Consider the following 23,967-nt stretch of genomic DNA (forward strand, 5'->3'; position numbering starts at 1 on the left):
TGGGATGGCGATTGGAATTGATTACTTTGGTTAAAATTTAAGATTAGATTAAAAAAATCAATTAATAGATAATTCCATCCAATCAAAATAACTAAATAAAAGACGAGATTTGAAAATATAATATCCTAATAGACACTAATAGACTTATATTAATAGATAATTTCCTGCCGATGAAAAATTACTAAAGTTGTACTATATTTTATAAATATTTCAAAACATTACATAAACACTAATTAAAGTTGGGTTTAGTAGCAAAAGGTTACAAATTTATTGACACCTTTTAGGAAAAAAAATACCTTGACATGATGTAAACTAAATTTGTAATCAGCATTGAAATCTTTACTATATAAATGGGCTCGTGGAGAAAAAATTATATACATCTATTTTATTCTTAAATTGTCGAAAAAAAATTATATTACCTTTTGTGATCTAACGTAGTTGTGACTTTTATAGTGTAAGTGTCCATTTTAATGTTTGGAAAGATGATTTTTCCAATTTTTTAGTTTACAAAATAAAGTTCTATATTTCATAAAATAAAACCTTATGTTGAATATATGTAACTAATGTTGATAGGATGTGATTGGTTGATCTTCAAGATACGATGCATTCTGTTTAGAGTGGAGATGGTTGCACACACATCAAATTGGTGCATTGATTCCTCCAAATTTACATGTGAAATGTAAATGTAAAAGAAAAACAAAACAAACTCTTGCAGTTACACATTAGGAAAAAAAACGTCACGAAATTCCAAAGTTCAAAAGAAAACAAACATACACAGGGATTTAATTGATTCAAAGTAGTAACAAATGGTGAAAAAATGCATAATTTGTTGTGATTTCACATTAACATGTTAGAATAAAAAATTATCGTATTCTATATATTACAATATTGGATCAAATATTAATACATTAATTTAATTATTTAATTACTACATCAATGAATTTCTTTTTCTTTTTTAAATAATAATTTTACCATTAATATTATATAATATTTGTTTATTATATGCTAAAGCATATTTAAAAATTAAATAGAATTAAGAGATTTCACGTGAATTTATGCACATGTTTCAACTGAAAAGATGGAAACAATAGTCACAAATTATTTTTTCCTAAAACAAAACATTCGTAACCAAATCTAAATATGCACTTTCATAACTAAGGACCAAAACTCATATTACGTAGAATTGAGCATGGTTTAAATGAAATTATTAACAAAATACTTACACTTTAAACCAGGTTTTTTGGCAACATACATAGTGAGAAAATTCCAAATTTACCCTCTTACTTGTATCTTTTCAATAAAAAGTGCATCTTAGTTGTAATTATGTCAAAATAAAAATAAAAAAATAACTCGTCAGTTAACGTGGTTATTCATTAATTGATTTGGGTGAACTTTCTGAAGATAAAAATAACAAAAACAAACAAACAAAAGACTAGAACATGTTATTTAATTATGTAATTACAACTTCCCTTTCTCCTCCGTGAGAAAAAAAACCATTTCTCTAAATTTCATCTATATATGTGTATTGATCAAATGACCCATATCAATAAGGACACAAAATTGGCAAAGAACAAATAAATTAAAATGGACAATAACTCTTGTTTCATTACTTTCTCTCTCATTGGAGTTCTTTTGTTCACCATCATTTCAAATGTGGCATCATCTAACGACGTTGTTTCTACCATCTGTTCAGAAATCTCAAATCCACAATTTTGTTTAAGTGTGTTGAAATCTGCAGGCACTACAGATCTAAAAGGCTTGGCTGTATACACCTTAAACCTTGCTCATTCAAATGCTGGCAAATCTTTGATCCTAGCCAACTCACTAGCAAAAGCCACCACCAATCCTCAACTTAAGCAACGATATTCATTTTGTGCTGAGAGCTATGATGAAGTTGTTGGTGACATTGAAAATGCTCAAAACGACTTGGCACTTGGGGACTTTATTGGTGTCATTATTGCAACTACTGGTGCCATGACAACTCTTGGTGATCACTGTCAGAATAAGCTCTTGCAGCCCGCCGAAGGATACATCGTTGCTTTTAAAGAATAGCAACACTCTAGATGATATATTTAGCATTATTATGGTTATATCCGATCATCTTTGAGGGTTATGTACTTGAACATTTTGATCAATAAATAAACTGAAGTTTAATTTTTAAAATAATATTACAATGTGATGGTGATTGGAATTGATTACTTACTTTGATTAAACTTGAGAAGATAAAGAAAATCAATTAATAGAAACGTTCACCGACACACATTGTCAGCACGTCGGAGAAAGCCTAAACTTTTTTTTCTTTTCTTTTACGTTCTGTTTTCTTTTCTTTGTTTGCCATCATCATCATCTTCTTCTTCTTCTTCTAGCTTCTTATGTTCTGTTTCAATTGCATACTTCTGTTATTCTTGTAATTTCTTCGTGGTTTTCTTTTTAACTTTGTGTTTCAGTGTGGATTCATAAACACATTTTTCAGTGCTCTGGATTCTGGATCTGTTATGATTTGAAAGGGTACAGTGAAGTGAAAAGTTGAAATGGAAAAGAAAAAAAGAAGAAAAGAGGACACTTCTCGCGGTGGTGGCGGCAAAGACTGACGTCGACGACAACACAACTCTCCTCCTCTCCCTATATCTCGGCCGATTTTGGGTTTATTTTCGTTTTGCATTCTGTTATGTGTAGAAGGGAGAATAAATAGTGTGGACTTTCCCCGACATCTTCGAAAACGTTGGGAAATTTACCTTTCGCCGACGTATGTAGTACACACGTCGGAGAAAGTTTAAATAATAAATTCATTATTTAAACTTTCCCCGACGTACTCCTGTCATACGAGTCTAAATTAAATTTAATGCGTTCTCCTTCGGCGATGTGTGTCAAGGTGACGTTGGAAAAAGTTTAAACACTAATGCAATTATTTTAAATCACATATGTTATCGCTTATATGGCATAAGAGTCTATTAACGATAGAAATCTATCTTGATAGGTTTTGCTACATTTACAATTTTTAAAAATATTCTTATATACTTAACTATTATTCCTAAAATTGCTAACCCATTATACTTACCCTAAGTTAAATGTATAATGTCAAAAGTAAGTTTACTACGAAGGTAATCTATGTGACCCTTTTATCCTAACGTAGGAAGTTTGTTCCACTCCATACCATTATTGAACTAAAAGGATTAAGTGTGTATTAATATGTTTAAACAAGTATAATTATAGCAAAATCTATAAGTGATATATTGATATTAGCAATACAATACGCGTCACATATGCAAACATTTTGTGTCTAATCGTTGTATTTACAATTAACTCCATTAAAATATTACAAATAGAAATAGAACTCTTTAACTATGTTCAGTTAGGATCACAAACTACAAAATGAAAGCATGGAACAAATTTAATTTTTTTTTTCTTTAAAGGAAATTTTGTGTGTAGCACATTATATTTTTTTCTTTCCTTTAAAAAACATTATTGATCTTATGATATTTGACATATATTATATTTTTTTAAGAATGTAAATAATGTAAATAATGTGCCAAATAATTGAAAACATGTTATCCAAAACAGAGAATGGTTAAGAAATTGTTGACATTTAGTCAAATTAATAAATAATTCAAAATTGTGTTTGATTTTTGAATTTGAAAAGATAGTAAATTAGAAGTGTTTTGAAATAGTGTTTACGAGAAGATTTTTAATTTTAAATAGCATTATAGTAGCTATGGATGGTTATATAATAGTCTACACAATCTTTGTCACAAATGATTAATTCGATTTTTTAAATCAAGTCTAATGTTTTTTTTTTTTTTTTTGCCTATTTCTTACCATAATTTACATTTTTTGTAAGTATAATGGTTGAATGCAAAAAGAGAGCTGACTAGTAAGTGCAAAAAGAGATCTCACAAGCTTCTGCAAAAGCTAATCAAGCAACCCAAATCATAAACGAGGAGAAAAGTTGATTGGTTAAGCTTTGTTGTAGTAAAGAAGTCAAAGTGAACATGGAACGTTCTTCACTCTCAAAGAACATCGCCAACATATAGATTATATACTTTTTCTGGTATTGACCCAAAAAACCAATCCAAGTGTATTTTTGGTGAGATGCATAGTTTAACTAAACCGTGTTATTACAAAATTTTTAATTACTAGGAACTCCTAATGAAACGAATACATTATTTTTATAATTACGAGGTAAAATGGAAACATACAAACTACTAAAAAAAGTTGCAATTCGATTATTGGGATTCAATCTACTCTCCATGAATGTTCTTGAAATGAGAGTTTTTAAGCAGCTACAACTTGCTTATGTATAAAAGCAAAACCCTTCTCAACGCCTACCTTCAGTTTTGGCTTTAGAGCTTCAAGTGATTTTTGCCCCTACTCAGATAAACCCTGAAGATCAGATGTTACAAAGGCTTCAATTCCACATGCAAAAATCATGTTCATGAACCAAAAGCACCTTAAGCTTCTCTTCGATATCTTTGAGCTCACTGGATAAAGAACTGATTTCTAAAGCAATCATCTCTACCATATCCTCATCGTTCCCACTGTCTTTTAATAAGGTTGGCATGATAATCACAACAAAGAAGAAGAAACTAAGATCAATTTAACAAATTTTATGTTGGGAAACTTTTTTAAGAACAACTACTTATAAACCAACCTTAGCTTTGGCCTCACATTCCTTGAATTTTCTAAAAGTAGATACCACCTGTCCGGGCAACCCACACCAACCAACCAAGAGTAAGTTAGTGTGAAAGACACTTATTTAATGAAGAATATGTAAAAGAGGTCATTCCAACTGTTACACATAATAGTATTGGAGGCAGATAACCTTGCCATACCTCATCAAGTTCTGATATTGATTGAGCTAGTTTTTGATACTCTGTGGGGTTTGAGACAATATCTGGATTGACCAGCTTAACCTAAATAATAATATCGATAGTGATTATTGTGTAGGAAAATATTAAAGCTATAACCAAATCAAAAGCATAATTGGAAATACAGGGACGTCAACTGTTTTAGTAGGGGAGAATGTCAAGAGCATGCTTGTCCAAGGCATTGTTTGCCCATGGCCGCATGGCCGAACATCCTCAAACCACCTTATATTTATGTCTTATACTTAGTTTAGCCATTTTGTTTCCTTTTGTTGTCGCCGACCTAGGGTGTGACGTTTCAAAATTTTCATATGCAAGTCTATCATAACTAAAAATGTTTAAAATGTACTATAGGGAAGACATAGTAGTTGAATCCCTGACCAAGCCTTGTTGCACTCTTTGCATTCTAATCTTTCTTTGCAATTAACAGTCTTCAATGCTTTCTTTAACGATGTTTTCAATTCTTTTCTTCTCTTCTTGTCTTATAAAAATAAATTTCTCTCAAAACATGAAAGAGGCTATACCGTACTGCGTGCTTTTTGCGACTTCTGGATTTCATACAGCTTACTTGTTCACCGAGCTAGAACAAACGTCGCATAATCACCATCCCCTATTTGAAAATTTACGATTATGACAGCATGCGGTGAGGTGCACGCGGCATGTGTGGGCCCAAGCCAAGCATGCAACTGGCATTCTGATACTCTATGCACGTGCATGCTGCCTGCGCCCATGCCGTGCAGCCAGCATTGTCATGACGTAGTTTTTGGGATGTTTGGTGTTTTGGGAAATTTTGAGCAAATTCTGGATGTTCGAGCATGCGGATGTTCTATGCAATGCAACCAGCAGCCCATATGTTCTATGTTCTCTTTACGGTCGTATGTACACATTTGGTTAACTCTACTACTAATGGGAAAGTTGACGAGCCTATGCTGAATTCATCAGGAAAGGTGTACTTTATTGAGCCCATTGAGGAGAAGGATACCTTCTTTTTTCGAAGAGGTGTTTCAATGCCTAGGCCGTCTTTTGACAATGAGGTGTTAATATTACCTAGACTTCATGCTAAGAACGGGTTGTGAATTTATAATCAAGAATGCAGTTCGAGTATCATGTCTTTCAAATGATTTCCAACAGCTTGAATGTTTCTATAAGACAAGAATTTATGCTTAACTGTTTTAGAAAGCATGTTTTATAAAAATTGTCACTCACTAAGTCTTTCGACTTATCCTTTCAAATCATTTCTCACTTTTCAGGTATGGATTATGCATTCCCTAATGTTAAGCGTATTGCTGCTGAGCCAACCAGTTACTAGAAATTGTTAAGTCATTTTGAAAGTTAGTTTTGACTTTGTAAGAAAAGTTCAGGATGAGCATGTCTATGTTTATTGTTAAAGTTCCAATGTTATAAGTAGTTTAGTAAAAAGGTCACTGTCATGTTTAAAGCTTCTGCTGATGTATCACAATAGTTGTAACTAGTGGTTTAAGTTATTAGTTTGCATGTAGCTTGTATCGCTGTTTGTTTTGAGCATGCATTCATGTTGTAACTGGTAGTTAAGTTAGAAAGGTTAGTCGGTTGGTAAGTTTTGCCAAGGTATGGCAATCCTTGCCAACCCTCGCACCTTCTTTCAGAGCTAGATGTTGTTCAGAAAATAAGGAGCTTTGGGAGGGGGTGGTGACAACAACACCATCCCACTAGAGTACGCAATGATGCATTATTGTTTAATTAAGTCATATATACTTCCACAATTTGGATAGGAATTTAACTCATTAGAAGGTGTCCTATAGAATTTCTCAGTGAAAAGTTCAGAGAAGCTACAAACAAATGTCACTACCGAACAACAATCATATACATGGGTTAGGGCTTTGAGCAGTGTGAACACAACTTAATAATAAATATGAAGTCGTCCTCTTTTCATCATTAGTCAGAAGAATTCTTAAACTTTCTAAAAATAATTGTCAAATAATTGATTATATAGTATGCCATTTATTTGGAATACAATTTTTTCATTACCAGGAAAGGAGACTTCTCACTAAGTAAATGTAAAGAGACTAATGCTATAATTTGAATTGGAAAATATAATTTCATAATTAAGCATCGAATAGGGACTAGTTAAGAAGTACACACTTTAGTTTGCCAGAGTCCATGTTCTACACATGTTAGCCACTCTGTCATTGGTTTAGCAGTAAAACAAAGGATGTGTTTAGGATGTGAGCCACACAAAAGGGAAAGAAAACAGAAGGCGCAGTGAGCCACACAAAAGGGATCGAAACGAATGTTCAGAAATATCGGAAGGATCGAAGAAATATGGAAGGAAAGACGAGGAAAAACAACAGACCGGAGCAAGTTCAAGAAGGTAGAGATCCCGATCTTCAATGGAATAGACCCCGATTCATGGTTATTTCGCGCCGATCGTTATTTCAAGATACACAAGTTGACTGACTCAGAGAAGTTAATGGTAGCGGTAATCAGTTATTAGGACCAGCTTTGGATTGGTATAGATCAATTGATGAATTGGAACAATTCAAGAGTTGGGAAGATTTGAAGCAAAGGTTGTTGTCCGATTTCAGACGATTCGGGATGGAACACTCGTAGGCAGATTCTTAAGGATTAAGCAGGAAACGACAGTAGGGGAATATAGAAACAGTTTCGATAAATATTTAGCTCCGGTAGCCTTCCTCCAGACCATAGTATTAGAAGAAACCTTTATGAATGGGCTAAGCCCATGGCATAAATCCGAAGTTGAAACGCTGGAGCCCATAGGTTTGGCCAAGATGATGTAACTAGCCCTGAAATTGAAAATAGAGAGATGGTTCGTCGAGAATGTGGGCTTAGTAGTGTTTCGGGAATGAATCAACAATTCAAGCATAATAACGTAAAGCAAACCTCGACAGTAACACCCAATCAGAAACCCACGGAAGGGAGCTGGCCAATGAGAACGATTACGTTAAAAAGAGTGACGGCAGATGAAAAGAGGAGGGAAGGTCCGACCAAGCGTCTTTCCAACGCTGAATTTCAAGCACGAAGGGAAAACGGTCTGTGTTTTCAGTGTGAGGAGAAGTATCACGCTGGACATAGGCGTAAGGTGAAGGAACAGAAGGAATTACGGATGTTAGTAGTAAAGGAAATGGGAGAAGAACTGGAAATCATTGAGGATGAACACTTTGATGTGGAAACGGAGGCCCAGACCATTGAAATTGAAAAAGTGGAGAATATGAATATAGAGCTACCATTAACTCAATTGTGGGGTTATCCAACCCTGGAACCATGAAACTGAAAGGGAAGATAAAAGAGACCAAAGTGGTAATAATCATCGACAGTGGAGCCACCCACAGTTTTATTGCAAAAAATTTTGTAACCACCCTTAGCCTACCAATGACAGAAACGTCCAACTATGGAGTGATTTTGGGATCAGGGGTTGCGGTCAAAGGAAAAGGAATCCGCAGTAATGTTGAAGTGACGGTAGGAGAGTGGAAAATTACAAACAACTTTTTACCCTTGGAATTAGGGGTGGTTGCACTCATTGGGCATGACTGAATTTGATATGAAAAATTTGGTGATGACATTCCGACATGGAGGAAGGAAGATAGAGATAAAGGGGGACCCTAGTGTCACCAAAACCCAAGTGAGCCTAAAGTCTATAATTAAGACATGGGGAGCTGATAATCACGGTTATTTGGTAGAATGTCGGGCCATGGAGGGAAGGCTAGCTGAGGAAGGCTTAGAGGATGAAGAAGTGCCAGCCACTGTTGACAACATGATCTCTCCTCTGTTGAGCAAATTTAATGATGTTTTTGATTGGTTGGAAGAGCTGCCTTCGAAGAGGAACATTGAGCACCATATACCCCTTCAGAAGGGGGTGGATCCAGTTAATGTCAGACCTTATCGTTACGCACATCGGCAAAAGGAGGAAATTGAAAGACTAGTTGATGAAATGTTGAAGACAGGCATCATATGACCGGGTACCAGTCTGTATTCCAGCCCAGTCCTTCTCGTGAAAAAGAAAGATGATAGCTGGCAATTTTGTGTAGATTATCGGGAGTTGAACAATGTCACTATCCCAGATAAGTTCCCAATTCCGGTCATAGATGAGTTATTCAATGAGCTGAATGGGGCCAACATGTTTTCGAAGATTTATTTAAAGGCGGGTTATCACCAAATCAGGATGCATCTGAGAGGTGTAGAGAAGACGACCTTTCGAACACATGAGGGACACTATGAGAGGTCATGCCGTTTGAGCTAACCAATGCCCCCTCTACGTTCCAAGCATTAATGAACCACATCTTTAAGCCTTATATGAGAAGATTCGTATTAGTGTTTTTCGATGACATTTTGGTGTACAACAGGGGAGTAGAAGAACATGGACAGCATCTGGAAGTAGTCTTGGAGATCCTTCGAGAGAATGAATTGTATGTGAATTTAGCCAAATGTTGCTTTGCCAAAAGTAGAATAGGTTATTTGGGGCATTTCATATCCGAAAAGGGAGCTAAAGTTGATCCAGAAAAAATAAGGGCAATTAGGGAATGGTCGATTCCCACTAGTGTGCGAGAAGTTCGAGGTTTCTTAGGACTCAATTGATACTATAGGAAGTTTGGGCAGAATTATGGCAGTATCGAAAGCCCTTTGACACAGCTTTTGAAGACAGGAACTCATTGTTGGACTGAAGAAGCAAGTGCTGCCTTTGAGAAGTTGAAGATGGCAATGATGATTCTACCGACGTTAGCTATGCTGGACTTTAATCTACCACTCGAGATAGAAACATATGTATCTTGTTTTGGTGTGGGGCCGTTTTAGTACAAGCCAAGAGACAAATATCCTTCTTTAGTAAAACCTTATGCATGTGGGATAGAGCGCGACTGGTTTATGAAAGAGAATTGATAATAGTAAGTGTTTTGCGGTGCAAAGGTGGAGACCATATTTGTTAGGGAAGAAATTTACAGTGAAAACTGATCAGAAGTCGCTCAAATTTCGGCTAGAACAAAGGGTGATTCAACCCTAATACCAAAAATGGATAGCCAATCTTTTGGGATATTTCATTTGAGGTAGTCTGCAATCCTGGGATTGGAGAATAAGGCAGCCGATGCTCTATCTAGAACACCCCGTATAGTGCACTTAAATCAAATATCAGCCCCAACACTACTCGATTTAGTGGTGAGTCAAGAAGAGGAAAAGAGGGATCAATACCTACAGGAAATCCAGAAGAAAATAGAAAGAACAAAAAGTGAAAGTTCCAAACTTTTCAGTACAGCAAGGGGTATTGAAATACAAAGGAAGGTTGGTGATGTCAAAAACATCCGTTCTACTACCCACTATTCATGCATACCTATTCATGATTTTGTCTTTGGAGGACATTCAGGGTTCCTAAGAACGTACAAGAGGATGACCGGAGAGATTTACTAGGAAGGAATGAAGAAAAACATAAAGAAATACTATGAAGAATGTCTTGTATGCCAAAGGAATAAAACACTTGCATTATTACCTGCTGGATTGCTGCTGCCACTTGAGATTCCTAACACAGTGTGGTCGGATATTTCCATGGATTTTATAGATGGACTTCCAAAATCAGCTGGAAAAGAAGTGATTTTTGTGGTTGTAGATTGTCTGAGTAAGTATGCACATTTTTACAGCTATAAATCATTCTTACATGGCCAGCTTCGTAGCAGAAGTTTTTGTTAAAGAAGTGGTGAGATTGCACGGGTATCCGCAGTAAGTTGTATCGGATCAAGACAAAATCTTTATTAGTCATTTCTGGAAGGAAATGTTCAAGTTAGTGGGAACTAAAATAAATAGAAGGAAATGTTCAGGTTAGTGGGAACTATGCCACATACACCAAGTTCGAATATAGAACTTGCTTCTTACTGAAAAAATAATGATTATTGGGACTTGCTATAAAGGGTATCCAATACTCGAAGTAAATGAATGATTACAAAATGATTGTTTCCTCAGTTTGAAGAAGAACAACAAAAAAGAAAAGAAGGATAAAAAAAAAAAAAAACAAACTTTCTTTTTGAAATTCTAAAAGAATCCAAAAAGACTTCAAAAGGTGCAACCAAGAAAGGAGGTCAAAGAAGGGCTCTGATAGACCCCCCTATCATACGTCAATATAGTCGAAAAAAAAAGAGAGAGATCACAAGGGAACACACATGCGAAGAAGAAAAGATTTAAAGGACTGTTAGAAGAAAAGATTTAAAAAGCTTGTTGGGCGTCGGTTAGATTTGAGGAGATTTAGGAGGGTCGTTAGGTGTTGATTAGAATAAATAAGGATAGGGAGGAAAGAGGAGGGTATGCTGAGTTTAGAAGAAAATTGACTCATGCTCTTCCTTGAGCGATAGGATAGCAGAGAGGGAATTAGATTGTTTTTCGAATTGAGTCCTCCTCAATTTGAGTGTTCTGATATTTTGATTTTCCTTGTAACTCATTCTTTGATTGAAGCAATAAAAGTTCTAATTGGATTTCCAAAAGAGTTCTATCAAATTGGTATCAGAGACAGTTTTTTCTGACCAAGAGGAAAATGATGGTCCAAACACGAATGAAGGAGAGAATGGAGGCGCACGACCAGGAGATGCATTTGATGAGAAGCGAGATAAGCAAAATTTCGACAATGAAAGAAATATTAGCCACGATCAGCGTACAGACAAAGAAGACTCACAAAATGTTGATAATGTTCATGGAATCGATTACCAGAGAGCATATCGTTATGAGTGAGAAAATGGCCGAGTCGAGTGTGCGAGAGACAGTATCAACAATAACGAATAAGAAGGAAGGCTCGATCGAAAAGGACCATGAGCACGAAACAAAGGATGGAAAGATAGAAGGAGAAGACGGAGCGAACGAGCATAATAAGTTCAAGAAGGTTGAGATGCCAGTTTTCAACACGGAAGATACCCAATTTTTGACCCTTTCGAGCAGATAGATATTTTCAGATACACAAATTGACTGATGCTGAGAAGGTCCTGGTTGCGACCATTAGTTTTGAAGGCCCGACGCTGAACTAGTATAGGGCGCAAGAAGTACACGACAAGTTTACCAGTTGGTCGAACCTCAAGGAGAGAATACTCATCCGTTTTCAATCAGCAAAAGAGGGGTCCATATGCGGACAATTTTTTAGGATCGGATAACAGACGACAGTAGAAGAATATCGAAACCAGTTATATAAGCTGATGGAACCGTTATCCGATCTACAAGACAGAGTGGTGGAGGAAACATTCATGAACGGTTTACTGCCGTGGATTAAAGCAGAAGTGGATTTTTGTCGTCCGGTCGACGTGGCTCAAATGGTGCACGCGGCTCAACTCGTAGAAAATCGAGAGATAATTCACAATGAGGCCAACCTTAAGGGGTACGCCCAAGGAAAATATCCGCCTCAAGGTTCTAGGCAAAATACGAGTGCTGCGACGGTGAACGATAGCGACAATAAGAGAAATACATTATTTTCGATGAGAACGATTACTCTGAGAACGACATCCAGAGAAGTTAAGAGAGGGGCAGGCAAAGCGATTGTTAGACGCGGAGTTTTCAAGTCAGGAAGGAAAAAGGACATTGTTTTCCGTTGTAATGAGATATATTATCATGATCATCGATGCAAAAACAGAGGGCAAAGAGAGTTGAGAATGTACGTGGTCAGGGCGAATGATGAAGAATTTGAAATCATAGAAGAAGTGGGAGAAAATGAATTGTTTGGAAATCACATAAGAAGATCATGTTGTCATCGAACTGTCAATTAATTCGGTGGTGGGGCTGAACAATCCGAGGACAATGAAGGTGAGGGGGAATATCAGTGAGCGAGAAGTTTTCATTTTCATTGATTGTGGAGCAACGCACAACTTCATCTCCGAAAAGATAGTAAAGGAGTTACAACTGGCCACGAAGGCAACGTCGCACTATGGTGTAATCTTGGGCTCGGGGAAGGCGATAAAAGGTAAAGGAGTATGTGAGGACGTGGAAATCAAGTTGAACGGGTGGAAGGTGGTGGAAAATTTGTTACCCTTAGAATTGAGAGGGGTAGATGTTGTGTTAGGAATGCAGTAGTTGTATTCATTGGGCATGACGGAAGTAGATTGGAGGAACCTCACAATGACTTTTGTGCAACAAGGAGAAAAGGTAGTGATAAGAGGAGACCCAAGTTTGACCAAATCCAGAGTGAGTCTCAAGAACATGATCAAAAGTGTGGAAGGATTCGTGATCGAGTGCCGAGCAATGGAGAGAGTCTTTGAGCCACAGGAAGATAACGGGATTGAAGAAGTATTAACTACTGATGAAGCAGTATCGGTCGTGTTGAAGAATTTTGAAGATGTTTCTAATTGGCCGAAGACACTACCCCCGCAAAGAAATATTGAACATCACATTCATTTGAAACAGGGCACTGATCTGGTAAATGTTCGACCCTATAGATACGCTTATCAACAGAAAGCTGAGATGGACAAACTTGTGGATGAGATGTTGACAGCGGGAATTATCCGTCCCAGCAACAGTCCATATCTAGTCCAGTTCTATTGGTAATGAAAAAAGATGGCAGCTGGCGTTTTTGCGTAGACTACCAAGCGCTGAACAATGTAACCATTCCAGACAAATTCCCTATTCCGGTGGTTAAGGAGCTTTTCGAATGAATTAAATGAAGCAAACTGGTTTTCAAAGATTGATTTGAAGGTGGGGTACCATCAGATCAAAATGTGTGGAGAAGACATCGAAAAAGCAGCATTCCGAACACATGATGGACACTATGAATTTATGGTTATGCCATTCGGCTTAACTAATGCCACATCCACTTTCCAAGCTCTGATGAACTCAACATTCAAACCATTTTTGCAGAAGTTCATATTAGTGTTTTTCGACGACATACTAATCTACAGTGAGAACTTGGAACACCATTTGAAGCACATTGGGTTAGCATTGGAAATCCTGAGAAAGAATGAGTTATATGCAAACAAGAAGAAGTGCAGCTTCGCACAAGAACGTATTGATTATTTGGGTCATATCATTTCAAGACAAGGAGTTGAAGTGGACCTTGAGAAAATCAGAGCAATCACGGAATGGCCTATACCCAGTAATATAAGAGAGGTACGGGGATTCCTAGGCCTCACCTGTAACTAAAGAAAGTTCGTTCAGCACTATGGCTCCATTGCCGCACCATTGATTCAACTACTTAGGAAAGGGGGATTCCAGTGGACTGAGGAGTCTAAGGAGGCATTCCAACAACTACAAAATGCGATGATGACCCTGCCCGTTTTGGCGTTGAAAAAATTTCAATGCCACATTTGAAATGGAAACCGATGCATCGGGATATGGGGTAGGAGTCGTACTCGTCCAAGCCAAGCGTCCCATAGCATACTTTAGTCATACGTTAGCCTCAAGAGATAGAGCCAAGCCTGTACATAAAAGGGAATTAATGGCAGTGGTCTTGCATGTGCAACGATGGCGACCATATCTGTTGGGGAGAAAATTTATTGTGAAGACCGATCAGAAATCCTTGAAGTTCTTGTTAGAACAAAGAGTGATACAGCTTCAGTATCAGAAATGGGTAGCGAAGCTAACGGGATACTCATTTGAGGTGGTCTACAAACTCAGCTTGGAGAATAAAGCAGTAGACGCCTTGTCTTGGATGCCTCCTACAATTAACCTCGGTAGCATAACAGCTCCTACATTGGTTGACATTCTGGTGACTAAAAAGGAAGTCAAAGCGTATGAAAAATTAAGCAAAATAATGGAAGAACTACAAGCAATGGAAGAAGTAACAGAGGGTAAATTCTCCATCCGACAAGGTATGTTAAGATATAAGGATAAGTTTGTGTTGTCCAAAACATCTACATTGATACCCACAATCCTACATACTTACCATGATTCGGTACTTGTGAGGAATGTGTAATATGTCAGAAGAACAAGTCCCTAGTGTAACGAGCATACTTGTCCAAGGTGTGTTTACCTATGGCCGTATGCTCCGATTAGCCCCAATTTACCTTGTCTTTATGTCTTGCACGTAGCTTAGGTAGTTGCTTTCAATTTCAAGTCGATATGCTTGGGTGTGACGTTTCGGCATTTTCATATGTTAAAAATGTACTATAGGGGAGGCATACCTGTTGAATCCCTGCCCAAGCCTTGTCGTACTCTTTGCAGTCTATGCTTTCTTATTGCAATTGACAGTCTTCAATGCTTGTTTTAACAACGTTTTCAATCAATTTAATCATCTTTCATGTTTTCTAAAACTATTTTTCCAAGAACGTGAGGGGAGGTTGAAGTATGTGTTAAAGTTGTCTGCGATTTGCAGATTTTGATCGGCTGACTTGTTCGCCGAGCTAGAACAAGTGCCGCACAATCGTTCACAATCGTGTATGGGTTTCGTAAGGGTTACACAGTAAAGGAAGAGTAAGAATTTGAGTGGAGAAACTCCAATTGGGATCAACACGTGGGCAACAACATGGCTTCTCACCAACATGAGAACTCAAAAGAGACAGCAGATATTCTAGAGAAGCCAATGAACTCTTGGGATGTGAATCTGCACTTTCCTGCAATAGTTTGAGTGTGAATTAGTTCTCTGAAAACACCTGCAGAGGATAATCCACGGCAAAACAGAATAACTATAAAAAAACCACTTGCAAGTAGAAGAAAAAGGAAGTACATTTATACCTTCCCTGTCAAAGTGATATCCCTCATCAACGGATATGCATTTCTTTCCAGGAAGTAGCCAACAATTTTACAAACCCATGGGAGTTTAGGTTGTAATAAGAAAACAATTGTGTCCAACAATAGAGTTGCAGGTGTGTTAGAGTTCACAGGTGCAGCCAAAAGTTGATTCCTCAATTGGTTTCTATCAAGAACAACATCAAGTAAGAATAATTCGGAGGAAAAATAAAGGCAACTTATCATATATATAAATATGATTAGTCTGAATTCGTTTGCGGAAGGTAAAAAAACCTTTATGTCAATTATATATATCTGAACAAAATCTAAGAAATATATCACTTTTCAACAAAAGAAATATATCATATACAATTAAAGGATCATAGCATAGAAAGCCAACAAAATCAACAATGATAGATCAAACATCTGTTTTTCCATTCAAAACGTTAAAAAGGATAAGTTTTTAATAAGGAATGTTGAAATGGAAAAAACTAATTACCTATTATGGTGTACAATCTGGATGCAAGCATATGCAAATTTCTTAACTCTGTAATCCACTAAGGCCTTGTTAAGTACATAATCCTTGCTAGCGAAAATGCTCAACATATCCCCTATATATGTAAGAGAGAGAAAGGTTAGAAAGTACTAACACTAAGAGATATGTGCTATCAATTAGAAACACTTTAAGATGACATTATCAATTAGAAAACCAAGTATTAAGCAACATAAGGGAAAATAACAAACAAGGGCACCACAGTGGTTCAGAAACCAATCAATATTTCCATTTGTCACTTTTATAATAATTTCCCAAGGGAAAATCCTCATAATAAGCTTGAGTACCACCTAATAACGTGTTCAAATGTTACCATAAGCAAAAATGAGTGATCCTAAAATTCATATGACAAGGAAAGTCGTCAACTAGCAACCGCCAAATAACAGTTATATGGCTAGAATTAGTTTTCTCCAACTTCAAGAAAATAAAACATATTAAAACAAAAGGAATTATGGTGCAAAATAATGAATATGCTGCAAAGGTAAGAAGTTTCTGAAGGTAAAAATGGTCAATAAAAAACAACATATAATTTGACGTAAATCAAAGTAGAATTATTTCTCGCAATGAATTCTCTGCCAATAATGGCTAAGAGAAGGGGTATTTATTGAGAATTAGTTGGCCAGGCAGAAATCATCTAGGGCATAGTATTGTTTTAGGTCTGCGACATTAAAAACATAATGAATGTGTAAGTCTGGTGGTAGTTCTATTTTGTAAGCATTATCTCCGATCCTCTTTAGGACACGGAATGGTCCTAATTGTCTGTCTTTTAGTTTGTTGTATGTTTCGGTTGGAAATCGATTTTTTCTTAGGTGAATCATTACTAAATCTCCCTTGGTAAAGGTAGTTTGTCTTCTTTTTCTGTCTGTTGCGTCTTTGTAGGACTGAGTTGTTTCTTTTAGGTGATTGTGGACTTCTTCGTGTAAATTCTGGATTTTTTCTATCATCTTTTCTGCCTCTGATAGTTAGGGAACTCAACACATTTTACTTGACCTAACCAAGATGGCTCTTTGTATGTATATTGCATGTGTTGTTTGTTTTTTTCTATAGCTCTTGATTGTCTCACTTTTTTACGTTTTGCATTTGCAATTCTCTTTTCTTTCTTTGGTATGCAATGTGGTAACAAGGTCTTGCTAGAACCGGTGGGCTAACCTTTCTATGGTTCTAAACTTAGTTTCTAAGTTTGACTGCTCCCTTCGGAGTGACAACAAGCCTCGTTTTTCTCCCTACTATGGAACGGGAGGATTCATTTTCTTTTCAAAGCCCTCGTCAAACTCAATGCTAAGTTTGACTGCTCCCTTCGGAGTGACAACAAGCCTTGTTTTCCCCTAATGTGGATCGGGGAGGATTCCTTCTCTTTTCAAAGCCCTCATCAAACTCGATGTTGTGTTTAGAACGCTAAGAGTAGGTGGTCTGGTTTTGGTTAGGCCAAAAGTGAAGTTTTCCCCCATTTTTTATGGGCTTTTTCTAATGTATATTGGATATGTTGTTTGATTTTTTTTATAGCTCTTGATTGTCTTACTGTTTTATGTTTTGCATTGTCAAGTCTCTGTTTTCTTTCTTTGGTATGCAATGTGGTAACTAGGTCTTGCTAGAACCGGTAGGCTAACCTTTCTATGGTTCTACATTTAGTTCCTAATTAAGTTTGATTGCTCCCTTCGGAGTGACAATAAGTTTTGTTAATGTCGACCCTTTTCTAAAGGGATTTAGTTCACTGTGGCTAGGCAAGAGGTTTCTAACTCATGTTTGACAAGACAAATTTGTTAAAACCATCTTAGTTTCTAAAGAGTGCCTCCTATCCCTTTTTTACTCTATCTAGGCTAGGTTTGGACTAAGTGCATCATAGGTAAGTCACGACAAAGCAACAAAGGAAGACAAAGCTAGAAAAGTATTCATGCACTTATTTATTATACATGCAATCAAGCATTCACAACATACATACCATTTTCTCAATCATGCATTCACACCTCAATAAGAAATAGCTAAAAGGAGCTTACAACAAAAAAGACAGCCGCTTATTCTCAAATTTCAGCACATATACTCATCAAAATTTAGAATTTCACATTGCAAACCCGAGCTCAGTGCTCAAGGGTTGCCAATCATGCTTTTTATGCAAGATCTAATTAAGCTAAGAAGGTATAATGCTCATTTTGTATGGAAAGAATTCTGAAATTTTTTTTAAATTTGGGCAAAATTTGAACCCCGAAGTTTAGACTAAACATGCAAGCTAAGCAAGCTATTACCCACACCCACTCAAAAAATTGCTTTGTCTGTCCTAAAAGCTTTTGAAAATCAAAGTAAATGGAGAAAAATAAGGGGGAACTTTGGACTCCCCTAGAAGGATCGACATCCTTGACTTTGGTTTGAAGCTTGCATGGATAAACCTTTTCATTCCTTTTTAATTGATTATTCATCCTTGTTCCTGAAAATCAAAGGAAATTCTCTCAATTTTATATATTACTAAAATTAGGATACATATAAGTCTTAACTAGTCTAATAGCACCCTCCATTCATCTTCCCCTACACTGGCTATGGTATCAAAATTTTCAATTAAGTAATACGTCTACTAACGAACTTGAAAACAAAACACATCACACTAAAAAACACAAACATCACTTTAACCCAACAGAAGCTGCTCTTTTTACCCTTGCACTCACTATCACATTACTATCATGTTTGTCAACTGTCAAACTAACTCTTTTAAGTTATTTAGTGTGACTACAAAGTTATGAACACCATAATCTTAATTAAAACCTTTTAATAAACAAATGCCAAGTTACTACTCAACAATGGCAAGGAATTCAAAAAACATGACTGTAACGACCCAACTTTTCTAGGTAAGTCGAAGTCATTAATTTCAAATAAGGACCTGAGTTTACACAAAATCTCAATCTCAAACAATTTCAAAGTCTCAAGAAAAACAAAAATTATATACCTGGGCCCGGTTTAAAATAACCAGCACCTTCAAGACAAATTTACTAATTCGTGAATACAGTTCAACTATAAAATTTTCTAAACAATCTCAAGTACTAAACAAAACACGTGAAACAAAACATTTAGCGGAAGCAATTTAATATAATACCAATGGCAATCACGCTTCCTTTCTGCCCCTCGCCGGTTTGCCGTCTTTATTACCTTTGCCTGAAAATTAAACATAAGGAGGGTGAGTATAAAAATACCCAGTACGAGACCCTCTACTGGTCCCGTCAGGGGAAAATAAATTGTTAACATTCTATTGGGACACCCTGTACAGTCACAGTCTTGTGATCCCGTAGGATGCACATTTCAGTCTAACGCCCCGAGGGACGTACATTTTCAGTCTAGTGTTCTGCAGAAACACATATCAGTCTAATGCTCTTGAAGGTGCAGAATAATTGGTGATCCGTGTGACACCTACAAGGCACACATCCCAATAAAAGCTAACAATTTTTCCCCTCAGTCCATTCTAAACATCTTAACAGTCATTCACAGATCAGTTAAACATTCTCATCACGTAAACTCTTTATTTAACCTCAAACAGTCGTCTTACTCTAATTTAGTCCAAGGTCAATAAAAAAACATATCATTACATCAGTTAACAAGCTAAACAATCATAACCTCCTCCTCAGTCACCAAGGGCACCACCATGACGTTTCTTCCGTTCACAAGCACACAACATAACAGTAGATTATACACTCAGTCTAGACAACAATCAATCTACTAATCAAATCCACACTTTATATAAGCAACATCTACGAGATTCAGTCGTTTCCACATCCTTATCTTTGTACACATACATAACCAGACAGTCACAACATATACTCAACCACAGTCTACATCAATCCATGCACATATATGTATTAATTTCTCCCAGTCAAACATAGCAAACATTAAACTTTAAGTCAATGCCCAAACATACATCATAACAGTCATCTCTACTCAGTTCAATATCAAATCAATACATCTTAATTAGTCATTATATCTTAATTTTGTTGTTGAGTCTAGTAGAAAATCCCTTACTTTCAAGTTAGTTAAGCTCCTTAACCACGTTGAAGTCTACGAAGAACGAACCTAAACATTAAGACAATTTCTCAATAATTCTCTTCAAGGCATCAATCATTTAAATTCAACCCAATGTGATTTTTTTTTTACAACTTACCCAAATCTTCACAAAACGAGTTCCAACTAGAATCAATTGTTTGCTGCGAACCCAATGAATTCGAGTGTTACCTTCAACCTATAATCGAACAGTAAACGATTTATCCAACCAATTATTCCAGCAATATTACTTGAGTTTATTTTGGAAACAGTTACAAATTTCATAACTTCAATCTTACCAATCAAAATTTAATGACTCGTGGCAAAGCAGGAACGACAGCGAACAACCCAATCGAATGGCGTGGGTTTGCTACCTGCGGCAGGACGAAGAAGGAACTCGACGCGCAGAAAGTTGGATCTGGGGTCTTTAGTTCGGTTCACGGTAGCGAATTAAAACCTGATTGCGCGGACGTCAAAGGTGTTATTCGCGGAAGAAGTCGAGCAGCAGCTTTGCGAAGAGACGACGTGCGACGGAGAGACTGTATACAGACGGACGGAGAGTCGCGCGGCAGTGCAGAAAACGGAGGAGAAAGGAATGGGCGGCGGCTGGGCTTGGCTTCGACGGAGACAGAGGCGATTAGGACGGGGCACGGCGACGCAGATCTGGACGACGGCGCGGAGACAGAGGTTGCGCGGCGCTGGGCAGAGGGTCAAACGGCGCTGGGCGAAGGGTCACACGGCGCTGGGCGGAAGGTCACACGGCGGCCTTGCTTCGCGCGAACAGAGATGGCGGCCGACGGTTGCAGCGGCGGCTGGGTATGGTAGAAAAGAAAGAGAAACGGAAGAAGAATAGGGGCGGCGACCGTGGATCGGAGAAGAAAAGAAGGAGGAAAGCGATGGTGGTCGGTTGGAGGGTGCGGCTGGAGGTAGGGATCGGTGAAGGAGAAAATAGAAAAAGAAAATGAAGGGGAAATGGGGGTTGCGCGCGGGAGGAAGAAGAAAGGAAAAAAAATTCTTTTTTTTTTTTTTTCTTTTATTTAAATTAAATAATAAAACTAAAATATAAATAAATATATATATAATTATATTATCACATTTTCAAATCTTCTTTCTCCCCCTTCATCATATTTTCTTCAAAAAAATAAATCTTGTACAAATCGAATAATTTTCTTTAAAATAAATTACCTTCGAGTTTGGGGCGTTACAATGACAGCTATATTGTAACTTGGCACTTGGGGACTTTAATGGTGTCAATATTGTAACTTCTGGTGCCATGACAAATATTGGTGACTGTCAAGATAAGTTCGCATAGCCACCGAAAGATACATCGTTGCTTTTGAAGAATGACAAGACTCTAAATGATATATGCAGCATTATTTTGGTTATATCCAATCTTCTTTGAAGGCTATGTACTTGAAGATTTTAATCAATAAATAAAATGAAGTTTAATTTTTAAAATAATAACATTACAATGGGATGGCGATTGGAATTGATTACTTTGGTTAAAATTTAAGATTAGATTAAAAAAATCAATTAATAGATAATTCCATCCAATCAAAATAACTAAATAAAAGACGAGATTTGAAAATATAATATCCTAATAGACACTAATAGACTTATATTAATAGATAATTTCCTGCCGATGAAAAATTACTAAAGTTGTACTATATTTTATAAATATTTCAAAACATTACATAAACACTAATTAAAGTTGGGTTTAGTAGCAAAAGGTTACAAATTTATTGACACCTTTTTTAGGAAAAAAAATACCTTGACATGATGTAAACTAAATTTGTAATCAGCATTGAAATCTTTACTATACTAAATGGGCTCGTGGAGAAAAAATTATATACATCTATTTTATTCTTAAATTGTCGAAAAAAAATTATATTACCTTTTGTGATCTAACGTAGTTGTGACTTTTATAGTGTAAGTGTCCATTTTAATGTTTGGAAAGATGATTTTTCCAATTTTTTAGTTTACAAAATAAAGTTCTATATTTCATAAAATAAAACCTTATGTTGAATATATGTAACTAATGTTGATAGGATGTGATTGGTTGATCTTCAAGATACGATGCATTCTGTTTAGAGTGGAGATGGTTGCACACACATCAAATTGGTGCATTGATTCCTCCAAATTTACATGTGAAATGTAAATGTAAAAGAAAAACAAAACAAACTCTTGCAGTTACACATTAGGAAAAAAAAACGTCACGAAATTCCAAAGTTCAAAGAAAACAAACATACACAGGGATTTAATTGATTCAAAGTAGTAACAAATGGTGAAAAAATGCATAATTTGTTGTGATTTCACATTAACATGTTAGAATAAAAAATTATCGTATTCTATATATTACAATATTGGATCAAATATTAATACATTAATTTAATTATTTAATTACTACATCAATGAATTTCTTTTTCTTTTTTAAATAATAATTTTACCATTAATATTATATAATATTTGTTTATTATATGCTAAAGCATATTTAAAAATTAAATAGAATTAAGAGATTTCACGTGAATTTATGCACATGTTTCAACTGAAAAGATGGAAACAATAGTCACAAATTATTTTTTCCTAAAACAAAACATTCGTAACCAAATCTAAATATGCACTTTCATAACTAAGGACCAAAACTCATATTACGTAGAATTGAGCATGGTTTAAATGAAATTATTAACAAAATACTTACACTTTAAACCAGGTTTTTTGGCAACATACATAGTGAGAAAATTCCAAATTTACCCTCTTACTTGTATCTTTTCAATAAAAAGTGCATCTTAGTTGTAATTATGTCAAAATAAAAATAAAAAAATAACTCGTCAGTTAACGTGGTTATTCATTAATTGATTTGGGTGAACTTTCTGAAGATAAAAATAACAAAAACAAACAAACAAAAGACTAGAACATGTTATTTAATTATGTAATTACAACTTCCCTTTCTCCTCCGTGAGAAAAAAAACCATTTCTCTAAATTTCATCTATATATGTGTATTGATCAAATGACCCATATCAATAAGGACACAAAATTGGCAAAGAACAAATAAATTAAAATGGACAATAACTCTTGTTTCATTACTTTCTCTCTCATTGGAGTTCTTTTGTTCACCATCATTTCAAATGTGGCATCATCTAACGACGTTGTTTCTACCATCTGTTCAGAAATCTCAAATCCACAATTTTGTTTAAGTGTGTTGAAATCTGCAGGCACTACAGATCTAAAAGGCTTGGCTGTATACACCTTAAACCTTGCTCATTCAAATGCTGGCAAATCTTTGATCCTAGCCAACTCACTAGCAAAAGCCACCACCAATCCTCAACTTAAGCAACGATATTCATTTTGTGCTGAGAGCTATGATGAAGTTGTTGGTGACATTGAAAATGCTCAAAACGACTTGGCACTTGGGGACTTTATTGGTGTCATTATTGCAACTACTGGTGCCATGACAACTCTTGGTGATCACTGTCAGAATAAGCTCTTGCAGCCGCCGAAGGATACATCGTTGCTTTTAAAGAATAGCAACACTCTAGATGATATATTTAGCATTATTATGGTTATATCCGATCATCTTTGAGGGTTATGTACTTGAACATTTTGATCAATAAATAAACTGAAGTTTAATTTTTAAAATAATATTACAATGTGATGGTGATTGGAATTGATTACTTACTTTGATTAAACTTGAGAAGATAAAGAAAATCAATTAATAGAAACGTTCACCGACACACATTGTCAGCACGTCGGAGAAAGCCTAAACTTTTTTTCTTTTCTTTTACGTTCTGTTTTCTTTTCTTTGTTTGCCATCATCATCGTCATCTTCTTCTTCTTCTAGCTTCTTACGTTCTGTTTCAATTGCATACTTCTGTTATTCTTGTAATTTCTTCGTGGTTTTCTTTTTAACTTTGTGTTTCAGTGTGGATTCA

The 23,967-nt window shown here is 36.1% G+C and overlaps 3 protein-coding genes and 2 long non-coding RNA genes across 8 annotated transcripts; 2 read left to right on the top strand and 3 right to left on the bottom strand.

The window, feature by feature from the left end:
- Positions 1–1,584: 1,584 nt before the first annotated feature.
- LOC116404488 (pectinesterase inhibitor-like) lies at positions 1,585–2,052 on the top strand. Its single transcript, XM_031887002.1, has one exon. It carries the CDS (start codon positions 1,585–1,587, stop codon positions 2,050–2,052), a length of 468 nt encoding a protein of 155 aa, XP_031742862.1.
- Positions 2,053–4,094: 2,042 nt separating this feature from the next.
- Positions 4,095–15,169, bottom strand: LOC116404558. Of its 3 annotated transcripts, none has more exons than XR_004217449.1 (6): positions 14,927–15,169; positions 10,501–10,604; positions 10,336–10,422; positions 4,830–4,910; positions 4,649–4,696; positions 4,095–4,535 (listed from the first exon to the last, which is right to left on the bottom strand). It is a non-coding gene; the product is annotated as an uncharacterized LOC116404558 (long non-coding RNA). The 3 variants fall into 3 exon arrangements; XR_004217451.1 differs by having other exon boundaries at positions 4,095–4,539; XR_004217450.1 differs by lacking the exons at positions 10,336–10,422; positions 10,501–10,604.
- LOC116404489 (E3 ubiquitin-protein ligase UPL6-like) lies at positions 15,170–17,102 on the bottom strand. The gene is made up of 3 exons (XM_031887003.1): positions 15,970–17,102; positions 15,477–15,657; positions 15,170–15,355 (listed from the first exon to the last, which is right to left on the bottom strand). Exons 1-3 carry the CDS (start codon positions 16,074–16,076, stop codon positions 15,170–15,172), a joined length of 474 nt encoding a protein of 157 aa, XP_031742863.1. The 5' UTR covers positions 16,077–17,102.
- Positions 17,103–19,101: 1,999 nt separating this feature from the next.
- Positions 19,102–20,816, bottom strand: LOC116404553. 2 transcript variants are annotated; one of them, XR_004217442.1, is made up of 4 exons: positions 20,337–20,816; positions 20,159–20,236; positions 20,020–20,070; positions 19,102–19,161 (listed from the first exon to the last, which is right to left on the bottom strand). It is a non-coding gene; the product is annotated as an uncharacterized LOC116404553 (long non-coding RNA). The 2 variants fall into 2 exon arrangements; XR_004217443.1 differs by lacking the exon at positions 19,102–19,161 and having other exon boundaries at positions 20,012–20,070.
- Positions 20,817–23,096: 2,280 nt separating this feature from the next.
- On the top strand, positions 23,097–23,618 carry LOC116404490 (pectinesterase inhibitor-like). Its single transcript, XM_031887004.1, has one exon. It carries the CDS (start codon positions 23,097–23,099, stop codon positions 23,616–23,618), a length of 522 nt encoding a protein of 173 aa, XP_031742864.1.
- Positions 23,619–23,967: the final 349 nt, after the last annotated feature.

This window comes from Cucumis sativus, chromosome 6 (genome assembly GCF_000004075.3).
Source record: "Cucumis sativus cultivar 9930 chromosome 6, Cucumber_9930_V3, whole genome shotgun sequence".
Taxonomy (NCBI): Eukaryota; Viridiplantae; Streptophyta; class Magnoliopsida; order Cucurbitales; family Cucurbitaceae; genus Cucumis; species Cucumis sativus.